Genomic DNA, 25096 nt, shown 5'->3' with positions numbered 1-25096 from the left:
ACATTTAACACTTTTATTTTTAATCCATTTACAACTTCTTCATTAACATTACAATTTTACAGCTGAACAGAAAGTTTGATAATTAATTTATCATTGAAAAATTGCATTAACGAACAATGTGAAGGAACTGAATTTCATTCTTTTTAATGTATCCATTAAAATAAAACTGTGTCACTTGATTCGCAATATAGCAGTGCAGTTTAAACTGATTTATCAGCTACATTTGAACTTAACCTATCAACAACAAATATATTATTTAAAAAAACAATTACATATCTCTTCTATGGTTAAAATAAATACATTCCATTATTTCAATTCTTGTTTTGTTTAACAAGTCAATAGATCTTCCTAGACTTCAAAACAATTTTCAAAAGTATTATTCAACCAATAGCAAGGTTCTGAAGTAAGAGCAACATTCAGAATTTGGTTAGTTTTTCAGACATGATACAGGTTTGGAACATAAAAAGCTGAACTTCATAAAATAACGAATTAAGCCAAACATAAACACCAAGTAAATTATGATTAACTGAATATTAAAGTGAAAAATTTATACAAAAAATGACAGATATTAAAAATAATTTAAGATTGATAAAATTCAATTCCAAGAATGAATGCTTCCATGTTTTTAAGGAAATATATTTTCTTATACACATTACAGTTCTTCCAATTATGATTGAAAAAATGAAATCACTTTTATTTAAATGGTTTAAGTTGGCTATTCATAATACTGTACATTTCATTATCCAAGTTCTTAATAAATATAGAACTTGCAAAAATGACACATATAACAACATAATAAAATGGAATTTTATGTTTTAATTTCATCAATAATGCTGAATTTTTCCCAAGTACGTACATATAAATTAAATTTTTTTTTTTTTTAGTTATAATTCATTACATTGTTTTGCAGATACAGTAACATTTAAGAAAAAATTGTAATTAATATATTAACAGTTATATGTTTCATTATAAGATTTGAAATGGTGTCATGCTGGAAAACAAGCGAAACATAATTGAACGCAAATATGAATGATTATAATTTTTCACAATTCAATCTTGAATTGAAATCTTATAAAAATTAAGAACTGATTATGAAATAAATGTTTTACTCAATAAATTTTTTCTAAAAATACAATTTTTATAAAAGCTTCACCTCTCCCCCCCCCCCATTTTTTTTAAAGAACATGGTACTAAAAAATTTTGCAAAAAGAAATTTAATGATCTTCTACAAATTCTATTTTACATATAATTAATATGTTGCTTCTCATATGACATGGAATACATGATGTAAATATATAGAAAATGCATTTGTAATAAAAACTGGTCAGTCAAATGCAGTTAAAATTAGAAATTGAAAAATTTATTAAGAAAATACTAAAGCAAAATTAAAAAAATATTTCTAGATTTATTCAGTTCTCATAGTAATATCCTACTTTGAAGAAATGTTCCACCAACTTGATCAAGGTAAGAATAAAATCTTTAAAACTTGAATTTGCAGTTTTATTTGATTATAAATGATGCTTATGGAATCAAATTTCTCTTTTGCTTCAACAGTTCCTCTTCAAAAATCCAAATCAGATGGCAAAAACGAATCATCTTCAAGCAATTCAGCTACAAGTTTTGGAACTATTGTATGAAGATAATCTCTCAACTTATTGATATGAGTGCAGGAATAACTATAGAATATTTTACTTCTTAGACATTTACTTCATATAAGAAAAGATTTACGAACTTTGTATATCTTAATGAGTGATGTAACAAACTAATAGAAACTAATGTTGTTTTAAAGATATTATAAAAAACAATGATCTGTAGTCAATTATTAAATTAACTAAGATCAAATGATTTTAAGCTCACTTAAATTTTACTAATCATGATTCCTACAAAAGATTAAAAAAAATTTCAATATTTACATGCTTGTATTTTAATCAAAATGGTAACAATAATGCATGGCATTTACTAATAAAATGCAGCAGTAAATCAATTTATATTAACAATTTACTGTACTTTATTAATGAACTTAGAGGAAAAAATGAAATTACATTAGACACACATACAAAATATTGTAAACACTTTAAAATTTCATCTAATGAGATCAAAATTTAATATAAACAAATGCTGAAGAATTAAGTTTACAAATTCAATAAAAATAACAATTTTTTACACATTCTAAAAGAGTTCTTCACAAATGTTACGTAATATAAATAACAGCATGAACTTATCACATACTTCAAAGTTGATCACATCTGGAAAGAAAAATCAAAAATATATTTAAAAATAATTTTAAAAAGAAATAATTTCTGTATAGTACACTCAAAAACAATTATTAATCCACAAAAATAATGAATTTATGATGTTATTTATGTCATACTTTGTACCACAATGATATTGTATCCATGCACAAGATTGATATTTACTAAGCCTATAAAGAATATAACAAGTTTCAAGACTAATATGTCTTTAAAAGAATTGATTATCTATATAAAAACATTTTTTAATATTAAATAGGAAGCCACTACAGGGAATGGTTTAGTATTTTTTTAATTATTTAATCAAAAAAATATATTAATATAACTGATACTAATGATTAAAAATCATTAGTGCAAATAAAAATAGAGCAGATTAATTTAGGAGTGCAACACTTTCACTTTGTTTTGACAGAAAAGAATTGAAATAATTTCCTCATAATAAAGAATAAAATTTTCACTTACACAAAATTTTTATTAAAAAATTTATTTTTTCAGATTATAGTTCAAACCTAAAATAATAAACATTTTATTCAAATAAATCTGAATACCTAAAGAAAACCTATATTTATAACTTTCAACATTCTGGGAAAATCCATTAGAGAAAATTGAATTAAGATTAGAAATGAAGTAAGTGCTTTTTTCTTAAATTAAAATTTCAAAAATTCATTGACATGCTCTTTTTTAATCAATTCTTGTATTCTAAGTTATTTAGATGGGGCAAAAAGAAAAAAAAAACACCCTTAAGTACAAACTTTTTAAAACATTTTTTTTGCCAAATTAATAAATACTTACCAGTTTACCAAATGAATTAATCAGCCTTTTCTATGATTTCTGATTTTATGGCAATTTCTTTTCCCTATATGATAACAAAATTATTAAATTTCATTGAAAAAAAATCAAAATTTTAAAAATATATAACAACAAAATAGGAAACAGAAACAAATTTTAACAAAAATATTCAGCTGCAACATGCAAAACTTTACAAATATTAAACAAATTTTTGAATATAAAATTTATAAAAAAAAAGATACCAAATAAAATTATTTTTAATGTATTATTTTTAACTTTTAGAATAGAACATTCGTGTAAATTGCAGAATGGCATAATTGTTGAGGTAGATTAAATACCCTTCTAAAAATATATCTCTAGAAGCAGATACAGAGTTAAATTCAGCAAGCTACAAAGAAAGTGCTCAATTTATATTTAATTTACTTACATTTTTGCCTTTAAATAAGTTTTGAAAAATGTAATAATAAATTAATAAAAATAATCAGATTTTTTTTTTATTTAAAAAAGAAGTTTGTAAAGAAATTTTAAATAATTAATTTCAAACGTTTTTTTCAGAATTATTTTTTATTATATATCTTCTATTAATGAACAATCTTAAAAATGAAAAACAAGTAGAGTGGAGTTAATTTATTTTAAAGTTTAATCTTGGAGTAATGCTATTCTAAAACAATACTTGCAATTAGGTTCCAATATTTTTATAGCTAAATAGATGCCTTCTTCATGCAATAGAATAATATAATTCAGTGACATAATAACAAGAATTCACTAACTCATGGGAATTAAAGATGCAGGGTGGGGGCAGATATAGCTCAAGAGAATTACAGAAAACTTGAACCGAAAAACTTTTGAAAAAAGATAAATTCTATTATCTTGGAACTGATGTCATAGAATAAAAGAACAATGCTTACCTCTTCAAAACATTTGCTAAATTCTTTTAAGGCTTCATGAGAGCTAAAAGTAGCACGAAACTGCCTTCGAGTCACAGGTTCTACACTAAGATCAAGAGCAGCCCAAATGGCCTTCTTCCCTTCAACTCTTAAACAAGTCTGAACAGCAATAATGTGATCACACATAGTTCTACCTTTGTCATCAACCATCACAATATGATATCCATAAACTGTGTCATCATAAGTAATTTTCAGACAGCCTACTCCTTCAGGCTAGAAATTTAAATTATTTATTTAGAAAATAAATAATAGTTATGGGATTACAAGAAAATTTGCATTATATTCTACATCGGAAAGAAAAAAAAACTATAATTCCATTTAAAATTATTATAGCGTATAATTTCAAATGGACAGATTTTTTTTAAATGTGTATTTAGTCTTTTTTCAGATAGGCAATGAATAATATAAATAGCATTGAGTATATTAAATTGTTTGATATACAAATCATTATATCCAGAAAAGCATTTTCTTTTTCTTTTTATCCCTGAGAAGTTTTATTCAAATCTGTTTTCTTTTAATAAAATTAAAGAAAATGAAATTGGAAACAAAATTGGGGGACTTTTTTCAAATTTTCCCCTTTTTTGCTCATTTCTAAGATATAACCCCAAATATGAGAACATTATAATCAAGATTAAATATGAATTAAATAATGTATATACATCATTAAAAAAAACTTTAAGAAATTCTGAACAAAAATTCCAGATCAAATATGGATAATTTATAAATCATAAATGGAGAATTACAAATTTAATTTAATTCTAATAAGGAGGATACATAATCCTGGTAAATCTAAAAGCGCTAGTGAATTTCATGTTTGTGTAACTGAAATTGACATTTAAAATTTTTTTAATCCCCCCCCCCTTTTTTGATGATTTATAATTTTGTCAAAATTTAATTGAGTTAGTACAAGATTATTGATAACATTAAAATGAATAAATAGATAATGAATGTAAGAATCAAATCAGCAAATATCAAGTTTAGAATACCTTAAAGGCTCCTTTTGCTTCATCAAATATTTCTAAAGTTGCCCTCTTTTCAAAAAGAACTTCAGGTTCTTCATCATCATCATCATCATCATCTTCAATTTCTTCTTCCCAATTTTTTTTAGAATCAGACTCAGGTTCATGCTTAATATCTTTTGTAGTATGATTATCAGCACTTGTATTATTTTCAGAAGTAGATTTTGTTTTTCCAACATCATTTGATGAATTTTCTGCTGATGCAGCAGAATTTAAATCTGTAACTTTTTCCTTCTCTAAATTAGGGTGAATAAAATATATATCACAAATTTGATAACATGAAAAAAATTCCAAAGTATTTCACTTTTTTTACAGAAAAAGTGCATTAGAAAAAAAACTAAAATTACAAAAAAGCATATTCCTTATTAGGAGGGATATGACCATTAAAGCCAAAAGAGTTTTTTGATGTATATAATGAGCTAGAAGTCAATACATAAATCTTAAAATTTGTCTCCATTATTTGGATATATTTAGCAGTAAATGAAACTTATACCAATTTCAAATATCCAAATTAAATCAAAAAAATTCTTAAATATACAGTACAAAAAGAGAAAATTTCATTCATCGGTTTTCTGATTCATTGGTTTAATTCATTGATTAACTACTGATTTCTGAGGAAAAAATCATACTAAATTATTTTCACTAATTCTTTACAAATGATACAAATGTTGTGTGCTAGAATATGTTTTCTAACTCGCTGATACATATATCATATCAGTAAATCATGATATTAATTCTCTTTGAGAAACTAATCCAAGGTGGCTATCATTTCTGCTGTTTGAATTTCCCTGACTTTTCCAAGTTTTTTAAGAAATTTTTCGGATGCATCTAATATTCTTAGAACAATGTTTATTTTCTTTAATTATTGCATATGTTCTTAATTATATTTAAAAATTTGATATGATGTAAAATAAAACACAATGTTTAGGGAAAAAAAATATTTTCACTTATTGAAAACCCTTCTCTTTTTTTTATCAAATATATTAACCAACACAAGAAGATACAAGCCCACCTACACAAACTTTTAGCAAACCAGTCATATCTCAGAAATGCCTGTCAAATTTACTCACGAAAAATGCAGTACAAAAACCTATGTACATTGGCAGCATGCTTAAGAATGGAATAATTTGTTTCCTTTTGGTGGGTTCTTCCCTATCCAACATATACTGTTTACAAACACACATATCAGAACTAAACAATAATTTTACTAATAGGAAAAAAAAAAAAAAAAAAAAGCATCTACAAATACACAACAAAATTTCTGTATCAAAATAAGAAAAATTCTTTATTGATATCAAAGATGCATTGACTTTTTTTACCCACCAACTACAATAAAGTTACCTGAATGCTCGCTGATTGCTTAACCCATAAATAGAGAAAAAAGTGGAAAATTAGTCATCAATTTCTTTTTCCTTACTGCATAAAAAGAATTGTTATAGAGGCATGAATTTCACAATAGTATGAATGAATTTCGTAAATTTTTATGGCAAACAATTTCATATACATTAAGAAATATAAGAAAAATGCTGTCCTTTCTTTTAAAATTTTTTTAAAAAGAAATTTACAAAAGAAATCTGTACTTATAGTGCATCAAACAAATTAATTTCTTGTGCTTAGTATTATTTTTAAAATATAGAGTATTTTGTTGAATGTATGGGAAATATTAGCAATAACATCCGATACTTCATAATTCAATAAAAAGATCTCCGAGAAGAGGGGGAAAAAATAGTAAAATACTTATGTAATTAAATTGTTTCATAATCATAATAATGCATCAATATTTTATATCTAGTTTAAATAGTTTTGAATACTTTTGCTTTCATAACACATGGTATGATTGGTTGACATTTGAAAGAAAGAGGAGGGGAGATAACTACATTTCCTTTTAAACAAAAGAGACTTATTAAAGCTTATAATCATAACAGTAACAGGAGTTGGGCTTTAATTAAGATGCCTTTTCCCACAGTACGGAAAACCGTTTTTGCTAATTATGTCAATGGCTTGATGTTCTAAATATATATATTATTGAAAATATTATTACACATTTATACCTATATGCAATTAATTAGATATGGTGGTTAATCTTTCTTTTCCGTTCAAATGTTAAGTTAACCAATTTTATTGTACCTAAACTGTTAACTTAAGTCTAAACCTAGCTTCAATCTAAAAACAATGAATTAACGAATTATAATACCGTCCAATTATCATTACAATGCCATAAAATAATGCATGAAAATGGGGAAAGGAAATAATTTTTTGATAGGTATATAAAATATAAAAGAAGGCAAATAATAAACTTATTAATAGATATAAAACAGTCAGCATAATTTGAATCAGAATCTATTATAAGCTAGATGCATGAGAATTATTCTTCAGAATAGAAGAAACTTGCCAAATATAGCCTTGATGGTACTTGAAATTTCGAACCCTTAGAAATGTAAACATAATACTTCCACAGCCTGGTGCATAGACAGAAATATGAATGCTGTATGTTTAGGACAATCAATTAATGTTTGATTTTCGTTAGTTTCCAACCATGTTTTCATTCTACTTACAAAACTTACTTACTAAAAATTACCTATTCTACTTACAAAAAAATACCATTGAATTATCAGATTCAATAAAAATTATCAATTTATATAAAAATTTCTAGTTTTACAATACATTTCCCTAATTTTCTCCGATCTTCTGGATCTAGTCAGCTGGTCACCCTGCAATCTGTAGAATCTCCCATCATCAAAAATACAATATTATTATAATTGTATGATAACAAGTAAAGAATAATAATAAAGAAAGACAATAGGTCATATTCTTTTTGTCTAATGTTACATAATTAAAATAAAAACTAAATGGATCATAACGAATAATTTCAGGTCGAAATAAGAATTATTAAGATATCTTAACTATAATCTACATAGAAGTTTTACGACTGAGTAATAATCATTAAACTTATAATAATATTATAACTTGATAACATTTAATCAGGCTGCATAGTGAGAAACTGCTGCAAAAATTAATTACTTTTAAGCCCTTTTTAAGCACCTTAGCCCCAAAAATTAAGCACTTTTGTATAAGTATGCATATGTAAACTGCATATTTTATAAGCATAGTATTTTTTCTGTTTTATAATAATGCATGATTTTTATTGAAAAAAAATTCTTAAAATTTAATTTTAAATGTTTATTTTTAAAATTTTAATAATTATTTCTGTATTTGCAGAACATCTATTGTAAAATTGTGTCTTTTTGAATTTGATAATAGCATAAATAAAAAAAAAAATAATAAATAAAATAAAACCAATAAGATTAAGGATTAAAAATAATAAAAAAATAATAAATAAGATTAACAATAAAGATCTCTGAGCTTTTTCAGCATTTCTTAAAAATTAAAATAAAATATCAGATAGATATAACATTATTGAAAAAGTCGATAGTGATGTAGAAGCTCTGCATGACCACTAATTTTGTATTTGATTTTTATACAAGCAACAACATTTAAGTTCTAACATGGCTGTGATGGGAAGAATAAATTTCTTCCAGCGCTGATTCATTCTATTAAATAATTTTATTTGCAATCTTATAAAATGCCAGGAATGCTTATTTAGAACACTGTCATGTTCTAAATAAGAACATGACAGTGTTCTTAATAAGCATTCCTGGCATGCAATTGAAATTATCCGAAAAGCGAATTTGGGTTTTAAACGCATTCTTTTCAATTGATTAAAACAAAAATTTGACTCAAAACTACACTTATAATCGCAAAATTACATACTAAATTTGATATATTTAAGTCTCTATATTTTTAAATTATCAAGTTTACATATTTCTGAAAATACAGATTGACATACAGAGAACCCCCAGTTGGATTTAGCTCAAATTTTGACAGTTTTTTTTATACAATCATTATTAAATCTGTCTGCCAAATTTTAACTAACTAGCTCTCTTCATTTTGTAGTTATCATGCTAATTTATATTCAAACAGACAAAAAGATTTCCTCTAAATGAATGCTGCTGAAAATTTGTTTGATCTACCGTATACTAAATTTCATTGATCAGCTGAAAGTGTTTTTGTGTTATCTTTGTCACAGGCAGACATTTCCAAAAGATGTGTTTTCGAATTCAAAGAGGTATGAAACGTGCAAATTCATTAAAATCTTGAGTTCAAATATTTTGACAATTGCAGTATTTTCTCTAAATTTTGTATACCAGAAAGTAAAAATGCCAATTGAAGCATTTTTTTTTTTTAATCTTTCTTGAAGCCAGTGCGAGACAATATATTACATTGCTTCAAAATTTATAACATGGTGAATTTTATTCAATGAATGCTTTAAAATTTTTTAAGTTTAAATAAAAGCGAAGGAAGAATTTTTTTTTTTTTTCTGTTACTACAATCTCAACAGATGCAGAATAATGTGATTGAATGATTCGAAGAAGCAATATCATTTTGAATTTCATTATAATAAAATTTTTTGTTATAAACTGTGTGCAAAACTAATTTCTCAGAAATGTTTTTTTTTAAAGTACATTCAAAATACGAAATTTTTATTATTATTCAAAAGCTATTCTTTTTTAACCTTTAAAACTGTGCTACAATAATTTTTATGCGATAGCATGCTTTGGTTTTATGATGAAAACACATTAAAATTCTACTTTTTAAATTAAACTTCAAATTAAAAATTTGAGATAACCATTCTTAGTGTGCTCTAATGCCGAAAAAATAATTTCCTGAATTTCATGCTCCTAACTTCAATGGCTTTATGCTGGGCATTACTCAGGGCAAAACTTTATATTTAAAAAAAGATTTCATTGGGGGGGGGGGTGAAATTCTATCAGATTTATAAAGAAAAAAATCATTATAAAATAATAAAACCTAAATCCTTAAAAAAAATTGTAAAAAACTTTTTTTTTATTCCTTTAAACAAATTTAAGTACCAGATCCAGCAGTTTCTTTTTCTTTTTTCTTAATCAAAATAAATTTGGCAAGATTAGTCCAACAAATATAAATGTTCAAATGCATAGGGACATCCAAAAAATACCGCAAAAGATATCATGATTATTGAAAATTTAAGGCTTCAAGTTAAATTTCCATCATACTAGATTTTACACGATTGCCTAACCTAATTACAAACTGCTATTAATTACACTAATAATCAAGCTATTAATATTAAGTACAGTTGAATACCTGTAATAGGTCGTTCAAGAATTGCTCAAAAATGACATATTAATGAGAATGATGATCAAATATGTTAAGTGTTTTTAAAGCAGATTTTCCCATTTTTCGATATATTGTTTTGGAGCATCAAATTCATCCAGCAATTTTCTATTGATTGCACCATATCACATATTCTTCTTTAACAACGCATAAAAGTTTAAATATATACTTATCAGGCATCACTTATATAAATTCTTCAACATCTAAAACTTTAAAAATTGAAATGTTTTTCAATTCGCAATCCGTATTGCCCCCTTCTAGATAATTGTTCCAGAATGTTAATAAATGGCAATGCACATTGTTGAAGAAAAAGTGAGAAAAAAATTTAATTAAGCATTATTTTAATATGTGTATCAGTATGTAGTACATTATTTTAATATGTGCAATATGCATTATTTGGTACTTATGTATTAACGCAACCAGGCTCAAAATTCTTACTTAACTTTTACAAATTTGGCGACTAATTCTTACTCAAACTTACAAATCGCGCCAACCTGGTTGCGATAATACGTAAGTACCCATTATTTTAATATGTGCTGAAACCCCTGGAATACTTCTTCGAATTCTTCCCTTTCGTTGGTTTTCTTTTTTGATACAATCGGTAAACAAGCCTTTACGACCATCATTTCGAATTATCATATTCAACTTGTGGGGGGGAACAAAACAAAATGATAAGCCTTCTTTGTCTTCATGAGAAAATTAAGCACTTTTATGGTGCTTAAAAATGGTTTTCAAATTTAAGCACTTTTCATGACGCTACACAGCCCATTAATTACCTGTAAGAGTATTTTTCCAAACTGAGGTTATAAAAGTAATAATTAAGGTAAGCAGGTAATTAAATATTCTTGTCAAGCAAATAAAATATTTCAAAAATTCCTTACCTGAGATGCATACATTGTCTGGATTAGCAAGTTTTTCCTTGCAATCATTAAAAACTTGTTTGAATTGATCTAGTGTTTCCTTGAGCTAAAGAGTAAATTAAAAGTCATAAGAAATAATATATTATAAGTAAATGAATCTAAAATATAAATAAAAGCAAAACTACTATACCACAACTATTATCTGCAAAACCAAGCTTAAATTTGCTATGATGAATTTTAAAAGTAATGCTGAATTTTAAAATTTTGGTACATTTTAGGTAAAAAAAATACTTCACTGGATCATAGGTTAAAATTCATTATATATAAATAAAAAATTGCTTATACAAAGTATTCTAAAAAGTTCAAAAATTTTTTTAATATCGATTTTCATTTTATTTATTTTTAATTAAAGTTAACAAATATATATTAAAGGTAGAGAATATATGCCTTGAAGCAATTATCAGAATGTGAATATTAGATCTAAAAAAAAACTTTAAAAAAGATATTTGAATTGAAAAACTTACTTTGAATCGGACTGCAAACTGTGTAGCTTCACCGTCAGGACCATCAGAAAAATCCACTGCATTCCAACACAAGGCAGTATCACTAGTAGCCATTGGACTTAATGACATATCTTTTGTAATACAATGATTACAGGCAACACTGTGGACCTGATCACGCCTTAAAATAATGCGGAATCGAACTTTCTCTTTATGACTTAAAATTTTTATGTCTCCTATACCCCTCTCTTTCCACTGCTTTGTGTTGACATCAAACCGGAATAACTTAGCACGATGAACAAAAATAGGGACTTCATCTTCTTCCCCGGTTTTCACTTCAACTAAATCAGGTAAGGGGATCACTGGTTCAAAATGGATATCAGCACTTTGAACAACTTCATCTGTATCTTCAGCAGAGGTGTTTAAGTTTGAAAAGACTGGAGCACCAGCACCCGCAAAAATATTTGTATTAGATGAAGGTTTTGCCAGACCTTCAGAACTTGCTTTACTGGCTAAATCAGCAAAAGAAAATGAAGCTAATTTTGAACTACTAAATGGCCCACTACTATCTTTACTCGTAGCAGATGGTTTTGAAGATTCTTCAGTTGTAGCTGGTGCAGTTGAGATTTCTTCTGGCTCCTCAGCTGAAGGACCTTTGCGAGGAGGTATGGTATCTGTGCAACCTATGCATCCAGGACAAGGCGATTTGTTTTCATATAAATAGAAATTTTTAGGCAATTTTAATTTTTCAGCAGCAGCAATTTTATCAGCAGGAGCAACAGCTTCATAAACTATCTTGATATTGTCATCCTCAACAGTACTAACATTTGTTTCTTTTGATAATGATCCAAAAGTAAATGTTATACCTTCCTTTTTAGTTTTGTCTTCTGAAGAAAAGTTTGATGGCTGACTGAAAAAAGCAGAAGTTACAGGAACTTTATCCTGAAATGAGAATGAAAATGGGGAAGAGCCTTCTTTTGCATTTGAAAAACTGAAATTACTTGATCCAAACACTGGCTTATCCTGCATAGTTGTACCAAATCGAGATGAAAGCGAACCAGAATTAAAATTTGACTCAACTTTGGAAGGAGTAGTAAAATCACTTTTAAATGAAAATAGAGTAGCTGATTTACTGACAGCTGTATCTGATGAGCTGACAGGTAAAGACTCCATTTTATTTAAAGCATCATCAATAGCTTCTTTGAATTCCTCTGCCAACTCACTTGTTTTAAATCTAAGAGCTAATAATTCAGGTGAAGGTTCATTTTCTGAAAAGTCGGTGGCAGTCCAACTCCATGATTTATCTCCACGCTTTTCAAATTTTAAGTCTTTTGTAAGGTAATGATTTAAGCAGACTTTTAATACTTGTTCACGCCGCATCAAAAGGCGTGCTTTTTTTGTTTTATCATCAAACAAAATTTTAATATCACCAATACCCCTTTCTTTCCATTCACCTGATGAAAAACGGAACAATTTTGCTCGCTGAGAGTAAAGAACATTTTCCTCTTCTTCTCCGGTTTTAACATCCACTTTTGGAGGTAAAGGAATAGCAGGTTGAAAATAAATATTGTCAGCTTCATAATCACTTCCTTCCTCATCATCCCCATCTGAAGGAGAGCCAGGTGAGCGGGGAGATTTTGGTGCTTTTGTAGGGCTCTTTGGTCTCACTCCTGTAAAATTGAATTCATACTTTTGTGGACTACCAAACTGAAAACCTACAGTTTCAGAATCAGACTTTTGGGAAATTGTAGTTGATCCAAATGTAAATGGAGATGAAAAGTTACCAAATACTGAAGTCGAGGAAGTTTTAGTGGAATCATTTTTCTCACTAAGGGTCTTTTGAGTTACACCACCAAAAATTGCAGGACTGTCAGTGGCAGGAAGAGTAGGTTTAAAACCAATTGTCTCATTTTCTTTATTGGTAATTGTGGAATGGCCAAAAGAAAATGTTGTTGGTTGAGCTACTGGTCTCATGCCAAAAACAAATTCACTAGTTTTTGGTTTTCCAAATTGAAAAGTTGATGCTGAAGAAGTATCTGATGAGCCAAATTGAAACTTTGATAATACACTAGTTGATTCTGTAGATGAAAGTGAAGTAGATCCACTCTTTGGTGTATCACAAGATACACACTTAGTTTTATCTGCATCGTTACGAACTAAGCAACTTTGGCACTCCCACGACCCAGGCTTGGGTTTGAACATGTCAGCTAAAGATTTCTGAGAGTCTGTCGTTGATGCAGTACTACTAGATTTTGAGAAGTCCTGTTGTACAGAGTTATAATCTTGTTTCAAAGTATTTGGCTTAGGAGTTTCACATGACTCACATTTATTAGCAGTTGATTTGTTCCTTACATAACAATTTTTACATTCCCATGAGCCAGCAGCTGGTTTAAAAAGTTCAGATAATGGCTTTTGAGTAACATTTTCTTGTTTCTGCACATTGCTGGTATTCGGTGTCTTGCAATAAGCACAAGAAGATACATTCATATTTACTTGATGACAATTAGAACAATTCCATAAATTAGGCGGTTTAAAGAGTTGACCTATTTGGCCAATTGCACTACTACCACCAAATTTATCAGTAGTGGATATATTAGGTACTTTTTCATGGGAAGGCAATTCTTCTGTTCCCTCAGAAAAATTTTCAGGAGAAACCGATTTCAAAGCTTCCTGGCATTTTTCAAAAACACTCTGGAATTTTTGAGCTATTTCAGCATTTTTGAACCTAGCAGCAAATTTTTCTTCAATTAAATCACCATCAGAATAATCTTGAGCAAACCATACCCATGATTTATCACTTTTAGCTAATGGTGATAGTTTCATCCCAGGAAGAATGTTGTGATTAGCACAAATTTTCAACACCTGATCCCTTCGCATTAAGATGCGATATTTTTTATTCTCTTCTGAATATAGAATTTTCAATACACCAGTTCCACGTTCTTTCCATTCTTTTGACTCTGAATCATAACGGAAAAGTTTTGCTTTTTCTTCAAAGAGTACTTCTTCTTTCTCTTCACCAGTTTTGATTTCAACTAAAGCAGGTAATGGAACTACTGGTTTGAATTCAGCTGTAGGAACAAACTCTTCTGGACTATTGTCAGTTGATAATTTGCTAATATTAGGAGAAACAGTTGAACTAAAGGTCAAATCAGATTGTTTGCCTAATTCAACAGATGTTTGGCTAGTATTCTTAGAGGCATCTTTTGATTCAAATGTATATGTTGGAGCTATATTTTGAACCATAGCTTGCATCTTTGAAAGACTATTTTCATTAGAAGATGATGTAATTGCACTAGACTGAATATTTGAAGATGAAACTGGAAAAAGTGGTTTAGATAATCCACTTCCAAATGGAGCTGTCTTTTCATCTGTAGCTGTCACAGTTCTTGTATTGCCCAGCAACTGAACAGTTACATTCGAAGAAACAGGTGGGGATTTACCAAAAGAGAAAGTTGAAAATGGACTAGAATTTGGTGTAACTTTAGTGACTTGTGGGCCATTTTTAGATTTAGTTGAAACTACAAGAATTTCTCTATCTTTAGCTTCAGGGCTTTCAGTTTCACGAATTGTTGGAGAAGATGAAAATGTAAAACCACCAAAAACATTTTTTCCAGTATTGGAAGATGTTGTCACTGGTATATTAGAAGAAAGTGAACTGTTATCAGATTGAACCCCACATATATTAAATGAAAATGGTTCAAGTAAAGTTGTTTTAGAAGAAAAGGTAGATTTAGATACATCAGATGGAACAGTAACTGTAGTAGATGTGGCGTTTTGTGATGCAACAGGATTTGCTGTTTCACAAGCAACGCAAAAGGACTTCTCTGCTGCATTACTAACATAGCAAGTAGGACAAGACCAAGACCCTACTTTAGGAGCAAATTTCATTCCAAATGGTTTGGATATACCAAGGGTGTCAGTTGTAGAAACTTTGGAATTGCTTAAATTTCTTGTTCCTGAATCTTTAGCTATATTTACTGCCTTAATAAAAGCAGCTTTGAATGCAGCTGCAAGTTCTGCAGTTTTGAAGCGTATACAAAAATGCTCAGGCTTCAACTCTTCATCTGCAAAATCTTGAGCTACCCAAGTCCATGCTCGATCAGAGTTTTTCAAGGGATGTATTTCCATATCAGGAGTTATATAGTGATTGGCACAAACTTTCAATACCTGTCAAAATAAAATTAGTATAAAGAAATGACTGGGATTACATAAATAATTAAATTAACTCAAAATACTCCATTTAGAATAAAATACTTATTTTCAGCATTCAATTTCAAACTGTTGGAATAGAATGTTAAAATATTCAATATTGGAAACTATAGTTGATTTAAAATCAGTTCTTGTATAATAATTTATTTATAAAAATATATTTATTTGAATTTAAAAGAAATTCTAAGATTCTCCTAAGACACCATTAAAAAATTAATTATATGTTGATGAATTAGTTTAAAGGCACCTGCTTCAATTTTTTTATTCATTTATTTAATTTATTAACTACTTACAAACAGAAGGAGGTTGATTTTAAAAGAATTTATATCAGTAATTGAATAAAGTATTCCTGTATGTCCAAAAATAGCTCTTTTAAACTACAGTAGCTATTACTTAATGTGAGCATTTTAGGACTTAAGAATTTTCACACTAATATTGCTTTATAAAATTCGCACATAACATTGGCTTGGACCGGGGAGGGGGGGGGTGAACTTCATAAATAATAAATTGTGCCAAACATAAATACCAGGAAGCGAGAGTTTGATTAATTGAACAATAATATAAATTTACATAAAAAGCGCTTAAAATATGAAAAATATTATATTATTTAAATTATTATTTGAAAGAAAATTAATAGATGGAAAATGAATTATTTAAAAGTTTTGTGAAAATAAAAACTATGGTAAAAATACATCCCTCCCCATCAAAAAATCTCACAAAGAAAATAAAGACATGTAAAAACTTTATATACTATTTTTAATCACTTAGATTTTTTTTTTTTTTTTAATTTCTTGAGTCAAAAATTCAAATTTCTTTATCTACTCTAATCCACTGTTTTCCTCTACTTTCAAAATTTTTCATTACTTTCTTTCTTTGATTGGGGGGAGGGGTCTTTTTTCTTCTTTTTTTTTTCTCTTTAACCATTTTTAGTCGCATTTTTTGATAACTTTTTTAATATTTCCTTCATTTCTGTCTTATCTCTGAAGCAACATTTCTATGTTTATAAATAAAGCATATAACTGTAGAAAGATACATAGTTTTTCTACTGCTACTGAAGAATACATAATAAAAAAGAATCAGAAACTTAATAAAGCATAACATGTTCATTGCAGCATTGTAACATGATAGTCAAAGATGGGAAACACATTTCAAAAAGTCACTTTGCAATATCAGCTGATCATTTTGTATTATTAAAAATATTTCTCATTAAATTCTCATCAGTTCTTATTAAGTTCTGAATTCTCTGTAAACAATCACTTGATTGTTGTTTTTATATGGCCAACTGTTGCATCAAATCTTTTTTTATGACTTTTGCAAAGACTTAGCCGATTTTTTCAGAGGTGGGGGAAATTGTTTCTTTTGAAATATGTACAATGAAACTAGCACACTACAAAAAGAATAATGTCTCTAAGGATTTCGACTATATTTTTATGCCCCATTCACACAATGGTTTATTCAACTAAAAGATAAGTAAAGGACTGACAAAAACTTGAGGATTATCATTATGTTCTTTTCCTCCACTAATTCTCTGTGGTGTGAACTCTAATGCCAATCCTGTTAACAATCCAAAAAGCGGTTAAACATACGCTCGTCTGGCATGACTTAAATTGATGAATTTTTAATGTTTTAGATGGTAAAGTTCAAACTTTATTTTTGTTTTTTGTTTTTAAGTGAAAGCAACTATGTCACAGCACATATTTCATATTGCCCCTTCAGGATAACCATTCTGGTGTTTCAATATATGATATTGTATATTGTTGAGGAAAGAGGAAGCAGGGGGAAAAGTCATAAATGCATTGATATTTCAGGATCTATCTTATCATGGATTCTTTCTCCAAAATTTTCCTTTTCATTGGTTTTCGTTCTTAATAAATCAGATATTCTTTCTTTAATGCATCTAATAAACAAAGCTTTATAAATATGCTTTCGATTTCTTATATTCAAGGTCTAGGGAAACAAAAACAAAAGAATGTTTTCTTTGTACATCTTTAGAAATTCAAGCACTTTTTAAATTTTTTTTCTTTCAAAACAAAGCAAATTCAAAATACTTATGTTATCAAATTTTAAGCACCGTTCATAATATTATTATGTCACTGTATTTCTAGCACATTTAAATACATTTGTTTTAGCTCAGAAGATTTGGATAATATAAAGCAAATGATAACATTATCAAGATCACATTAAACAGCATTCACTGTATATCCATTTTTTCATGAAAATTTCAAATTAAATTTTAAATACAGATTAAATTTCATATCCTTTTAAGTATCAAGAAAACATTTTTAAAATTTCAACATTTTTACAATATTTACAATCAGAGCTGATTTTCACTATGAATCATCCATGATCAAACAAAATGTTTCTGAAGAGTTTTAATACATATTTATTTTTAATGGATTAATAAGCTTCTACCTAAATTCTATGATTATTTCTTTTTACACTAATTTTATACATGAAATTTCTTGAAAGACCATAATTTACCTATTTTAAATGCTTATTTCTAAGAGCTCAAATTTATCACATCAACACAGCTGGCAGCCTGCCTTGATATTAGCCCATTTTTTTAAAGTAAAAATAATATATTTCCATATTTTATAATAAGAATAACAAAATATATTGGGGAGAGTTGGGAGGAATGGGACAGGTTTCACAATTTTTTTTTTACTTCATTAAATTAGACTTAATCAAGAATGTAATTTATAAAAATCTAGTAGTATGCTCTTTAATTTATTTTAAAAAATGCAATAACAACAAAATACAAACAACCAGCTTTTATTTGTCCCACAGCTCCTTTATATGAGGAAAAAATAGGACAAGGCTTGAGAAAATTAAAAAATAATTCCTGTAATTTGATATCCTTTACATTCAATGATTTATGGTTTTGGACATGCCAAATACAAGCTGATTTTGAAATCTTCATTGGTGCTGCCATATCTTGATTTTTTTTTTTTTACAACCCATTTCCACTGATTACATTATGTTATTATTTAATATATATTTTTCTTCTATATTGATGGTATTTTTATATTAAAAAAAAGATAAAATTATTCATTCTTTTTAATTTAGAGAGACAAAAGTTTTTATTTTCATAACCTCGCATCATTTTTTTCAATATTTATTGTATTGCTTATTACTTTATTATAGTTATAGTAGAATTTCCCTTAACTAAAATTATAGTAAACATGATTTTAAGTAGAAATTTCTTTTTAAATGATATGATACTGAATGCTCTATAATATAAATTTGTACTTTATGCAATACAATTATTAATAAAAATAAAGAATAAAAAAACAACACTTAGAAACACTGGTGCTCTTTAGTAAGTTTATAAAAAGGACAGGAATTTTATTTTGTTCTTTTTGTTTTAGTTAATGGAAGCCCAGCTTTTTTATTGTTGTATATTATTGCTTTATATTATTTAATATTATATGTATGTATGTATCATAATATATATTAACTTAAATATTTAAATAAATTTAAAATCATCAATTTGCTATGACATTAAAAAACACTAACAAATAATTTAATTAAATATTAAGAAAAATTAGAAACTTTAAGTTATTTTAGCTATTTAGAAAATGTATTGAAATGTAATCGAGCATATCACATTCCTCCCACTGCAGAATTTTCTTTTAAAATGCATATCACATAAAGTACGCTACAATTAAACTTAATTTGACTGTTAGTTTATAAACACTACATATATTATAAATAAAGAGACTGAAAAAAATAATTCAAAAAAATAACTGCTTTATTTACTTCCGAGGCATGAAAATCATATTTTATGTTTTAAAAACAAATATTATAGCTTGCACAACAATTGGAATCAACCAATGTGTTATGGTTGCTCTTTCTAATGGAGAAATTAGAAGTAGATTCTAATGTTTTATTTAAACACAAATGCAGCTGCCCCATTCCTCTCAACTCCCCCCATACATATATAATAGATTTTTAACTAACTCATCCCAGGATGTGCAGCAAGAAATTGCTGCAAAAATTAAGCCTGCTTTACACATCTTAGCCAAAAAAAAAAAAAAAAAATAATAATAATAATAATAATAAACAAATAAATAAATAAAAAAATATCTTTGTGCATGCATGCAAATAATGTGTAGTTTTTATGTTTTATAATAATGTACAGCTTGCACTGAAAACTTAAAAATTTATCCTAAATGTATATTTTTGAAATTTTAGGATTTATTTTTATATTTACAAAATGTCTACTATTTTAAAACAAAAGATATCTCTTTAGTTTGAGAGAAAAATAATATACTAGCATGTAGAAATGATCAGATTACCGAAAATGATCTTAAAGCTTGAAGTTTAGTAAAGTGTTTTTTCAATGTTTCATATTTCGAAAATTTAATTAACAATATAATTTTAAGCCTATATGCAAAAATAAATAAGATTTTCATATTTTAACTTTAAAAAATTACAAAAATGTTATTATGCAATTTTATAGTGCTACATATGGGATAAGAAATATGTAAGTATGGAATTCTAATTTATACAATAGACAATTCAGCCACATTAGGCTGAACATTCACTTAAATTCACCCTCATTCCTTTTAAATATTACATGCTCAAATAATTTATGCGAAATAGGTAATTTTCTATAAATACTTTACAGCAAAAGAAAAATGAATACTTCAAGGTATTTACCTGCTCTCTTCTCATTAGAAGACGAACTCTTCTGCTTGAATTATGATGTAAGATTTTGACTATACCTAAACCCCGCTCTTTCCACTCTTGATCTACAAACCTGTACAGTTTGGCTCGATCCTCAAATAATACCTAAAAATATTCAAGTAATATTTTGAATATAAATATTCAATGTGTATATTTATTTACAATAAAATAAAATATATAATATCTTAGTAATGCATAGCAACTTCATATAAGCTTTTTGAAAATAGTTTTCAAAAATAATCACTTATATATAAACACCTATACTGTGTGTGTGTATTGATATTTTAATTTAATTTAAATCTTGAGTGATTTTTGTTTTAAATTAGCCCCTATTATTTAATTCTAAAAAATGTTCTTATTTGCTAATCCAATTCCAATTCTTTTTTTATTTAATTATTTCTAACATGTGCTCTAGAAAACAAATGAATATTGCATTTTCTCGCACTCCAAGCAAAGTAATACAAATTTCCAACACTCGCATATACCTTTCATAGATATCCAAGATTTTATTTCTTAAGTCTGCACATGTCAGAGAAATCCCTATTTCATAGTAAAATCAATGGAGGGGCAAATTTCTCTCTACTTTGCTCTGTTATTATGTAGATTGACACATCTTCTTAACGCTTCTTCCCTGTACATAATATCCTCCCAAGTTTGTTTTTATTTTAGTTAATTTAAAAAGTTCTTTTTGTAAGTATGCATCCGCAAAATTATATTTACATATATATGCATACTTTTGCAAAATATTTTGCAATTTGCTCCCATTTACAGCTATACTTACTGGTTTGGAATACAACAAATTAACCTTGCAGTGGTATCTCTAGAATATATTCATATTTTAAAACAGGGAAAAGGGATGTTATTGAAAGGATGAAGATGGATCATCCACAATTAGATGCCACTGGGGAACAAAATGTGTAGTATTTCATTGGCTAATGGGATAAAATTTTAATGGAGATTAATAATAATCATTTTATTCAGATCAGGAAAATGTGCTCATCATAGGAGATATTGAATATCCTTATTATCCAGACAATTCTAAATAGCTAGTGTATGATGGCATTGTGCATCATCATACATGGAAACAAATTTATTACAACGAGTATTACAGAAAAAGTGAACAAAAGACAGCAGAATATCATCAATGCATTGCTATCCAGTCATAATCACATGTAAGGATGTGTAGTCATTGAGCATGATTTTGGCTAATTCCATGATGTGGTATCCAAAACTTTCCAAGATATTTTAACAATAATTAATATTAATCATGCACCGTAACATTTGAATCTACAATAAAAAAACAGACTGAATCTATTCCCATCTGAAAACAAGATACAAGGCCTGTCCTGTTTGTGTGCTCAGAATGGTATTAAAAATGAGTGATAAATGTGCAACCTAGGTGATGGGACACACAGAAAAAGCTTGCAGATTTATAGTCCTTATCTTAAATGCTTAGATAGGGTTTTTCGGCAGATTTGCCAGAAAAATCCCATCTAGATAAGCAAGAAAATCCGCCAAGATTCCATCAAACACTATCTAAAAAGCAAGAAAATGTGTTATCTATGGAGTTGTAAAGTAGCAGCTTTACCAATAGGATAATAGGAAGAGGATCTGTCTCAACTATTACAACACTCTTATGCCTCCAATATGACTTCTTTAATAATACTTGCAACACATTCCAGTAATTTTAACAAATTACCAAAGTCATTAAGCAATGTTATGGGCAATCTTTATTATTTTTCTCATTATTTTTTAAAATCTTACCAACGATATCGCTATTACATAAAATAATTTAAATGTTATTGGGAAAAGTTACAAATTTATGTTATGCTAAACAAATCCTTCCGGCAAAACTTTCACTTTGAACAAACAACAGTCCATAGGCATAAAATCTTATCTTATCAAGTAATAATATACATGTGAAAAAAAAAAAAAAAAAAAAAAAAAGAGGAAAGACAATTTGCCTATGCATCTCTTTATACAGTGTCCCACACTCATTCAAATCTTATATATTTTACACTTATTTTGTGATTGCAACAGGAGATAATGTCATCAGTTTAACAATTGTCTAGCAGTGTATGCATGATTAAAAAAAAAAAAGTCAACGTATGTCCATTGGTTTTTAAATAATTTATGAATTTCCTCCAAAAATGAATCTTTTTAAAGGAATCTATAGAAGCAACAGATTTTAGAAGATTTTTTAATGAGGAACAGGATGACTTATCCTGTTTCATTTTCAGATTATACAAAATATATGCTTAATACATTGATAAAACATTAATTTTATTAATGTATAAAGAGCATAATAGATAAAAAATGGAATTTAAAAAATAAAAACTCTGAGAAAAATTAAAAAACAAAGTATAAAATTTAAGAGCTATTGTTTAAAATAAATATAATACAATGAGATTAATATTTGTCAATATATTTATCCTTTGTTGTTCACATATTATTTAAAAGTGCATTAGCAAAAATGTTTTGTTCAAATAAGTAATTTTTGGACAGCAATTAAGATAATTAAAGATTGCTAATGATAAGAATTTAATTTGTCAACAATTAAAAATAATAAAAGGAGAATTGCTTAAAATAGATACCAATAAATATTCACAAGGGTATCAGGCATCACATAATACTATGCTTTACACATACCTCTTCATCTTCTTCTCCTGTTTCAACAACTATTTCAGCTGGTAATGGAATTAAAGGCTTAAAGTCACCCATGACTTCCCTCTCTATATCGCCATCAACATCGGGACTGGTAGCATTTTCACTATCGCATCTAGAACGTTCATGACCAGAAGTGTCTGGTGTTTTTGAGATATTAGTGAAGATCGATACATTAGTAGAAGTAGCAGTTGTAGGAGTTGAAGTCAACTGTTGGCTCTGATTACTTAGACTAGGTGCTGGAGGTGGTTTCATCAGCAAATTTTTTAATGTTGACTGAGTTGTTACAGGTGTGGCACTAGACACTGTTGGAGGAACCATTTGAGGAACAACATTTGATGACTGAGAGAAAGGAGTTGATGTGGGAAGAGGTATCTGAAAGTTATGAGGTACTCCAGCAGCTGTTTTCGACCATGGACTAGGCATAGGCATAGGCAACGATGTACTTGGAGGAGGAATGACAGGTGGTGGTGGATGAAGACTAGGAGGAGGTGGTGGTGGTGGAGGTAAAGACATACCTTGAGGAATGCTTGCAACACTGCTCATGACAGGAGGTGGAGGTTTTACTCCAGAGGAAGCAACATGGAAATGAAATTGGGGCAACTGTTGCCCTTCACTAAAAGGAAGACCTTGACCAGGTGGTGGATGATAAAATGGAGCTCTTTCAGCAATTGGTGGAGCAGGAAGAACAGCATGTGGAGGATATTGGTAATTATAGTGATTAAGTGCAGGTGGTGGACCAGGTGGAATCGCTGGTGACATTACATAATTCAAAGATGCTGCTGCTTCATGAACCATTCGTGATGAAGGATTATAACCGTACGCAGAATTTCTATAATCTTCATTACCTTCCTCAGTATAGAATTCTAGGAGACTATTAGGATCATAATCGCCATAATCCTCTTCCTCAGTTACTCCTTTAGGATAGCTAGCCTTCCTAGTTGAGCCTTTAGACTGATTTCTTAAATCAGATACCTTTAGCTCTTCCATCAATTTCTAAAAAAAGAATACATATACATATTTTAAAAAAATTTACACATGATTAAAATAAAAAATTTATATATATTTTATTTTTATATGATATGCAATTTTATTAAAAATGTATATCATATAAATAAGAAAAAAAAAAAAAACAGATTCTGACAAAAATAAAGCTTTACATATTGCTTACACTGAAAGGAATACTTTATCAAAAAAAGGATTTTTAATCTTAGAAAAGTATGGCTAGAATATAAATTGTTAAAACTTTTTAAAGACATTAAATATGAAAGTTCATTTTTTTTATATTTTATAATCAATAAAGAAATAAAAATACATTAAATGTAGCCTTATTTTAATTCGTTATCAAAAGATTCAATTTAATATATTTCAAACTTGTCATACGAGGAGGAGTCCTTAAGGTATTGAACTTAATACAGGTGACAAAGAAAATTTAATATATTAATAAAGTCTACAAATAATGTTCACAGAAGGTTCTGCTATTAACAATTGCTTAAATATAACTGTTCATGCTTACTGTTTAACATTTCTGTCGTTTCTGGTATCTATAAATTTATTTAATAAAAACCAAATGAATAAAAATAAAACCAAAGTTATAATGAACAACATAATGGAAAAAAGCATTAATAATTTCTGCAATTGATGTTGTAATTATCTAAAAAATATTATATAGTATTTTTTTAGAAAGCAGACAAGGCAATTTTCAACATACTCAGAAGCCTCAACCTTCTGAGATTCTGAATCAATCATTAACCAGGAGGATGAGGAATTTACAAATATATAAAAAGAAATTGATTTTTCAATCAAAAAACTCTAGTTTCATAGTAACCGACTGAATCTAAGGTCATTTGGAAGCTAATCAACATCAATTCAGAAAAACACTTCATTTTCTTCTAAGAAAATGAAAATGTGGGCCTCTGAAACTCAATGCACACACTAATTTTAGGACTGAATAGCTAG

The 25096-nt window shown here is 27.9% G+C and overlaps 2 protein-coding genes across 2 annotated transcripts in view; one reads left to right on the top strand and one right to left on the bottom strand.

Annotated features, from left to right (window-relative positions):
* LOC129977974 (uncharacterized) overlaps positions 1 to 1672 on the top strand; it is a 31270-nt gene extending 29598 nt beyond the window's left edge. The window contains exons 6-7 of the mRNA XM_056090598.1: positions 1404 to 1464; positions 1555 to 1672. Coding sequence (XP_055946573.1) covers positions 1404 to 1464; positions 1555 to 1637 — 144 coding nt within the window. The 3' untranslated portion in view covers positions 1638 to 1672. The remainder of the gene's footprint in view (positions 1 to 1403; positions 1465 to 1554) is intronic.
* The window catches only part of LOC129977958 (E3 SUMO-protein ligase RanBP2-like), a 46599-nt gene continuing 22752 nt past the window's right edge, over positions 1250 to 25096 (bottom strand). The window contains exons 21-28 of the mRNA XM_056090597.1: positions 23123 to 24133; positions 20447 to 20578; positions 11600 to 15742; positions 11097 to 11181; positions 4972 to 5240; positions 3947 to 4198; positions 3042 to 3105; positions 1250 to 2246 (exon numbers count right to left, since the gene is read on the bottom strand). Of these exons, the coding sequence (XP_055946572.1) occupies positions 3058 to 3105; positions 3947 to 4198; positions 4972 to 5240; positions 11097 to 11181; positions 11600 to 15742; positions 20447 to 20578; positions 23123 to 24133 (5940 nt within the window). The 3' untranslated portion in view covers positions 1250 to 2246; positions 3042 to 3057. The remainder of the gene's footprint in view (positions 2247 to 3041; positions 3106 to 3946; positions 4199 to 4971; positions 5241 to 11096; positions 11182 to 11599; positions 15743 to 20446; positions 20579 to 23122; positions 24134 to 25096) is intronic.

The sequence above is a fragment of the Argiope bruennichi genome, chromosome 1 (genome assembly GCF_947563725.1).
Source record: "Argiope bruennichi chromosome 1, qqArgBrue1.1, whole genome shotgun sequence".
NCBI classification, from domain to species: domain Eukaryota; kingdom Metazoa; phylum Arthropoda; class Arachnida; order Araneae; family Araneidae; genus Argiope; species Argiope bruennichi.
This window is presented reverse-complemented; position numbering and strand designations above follow the sequence as displayed.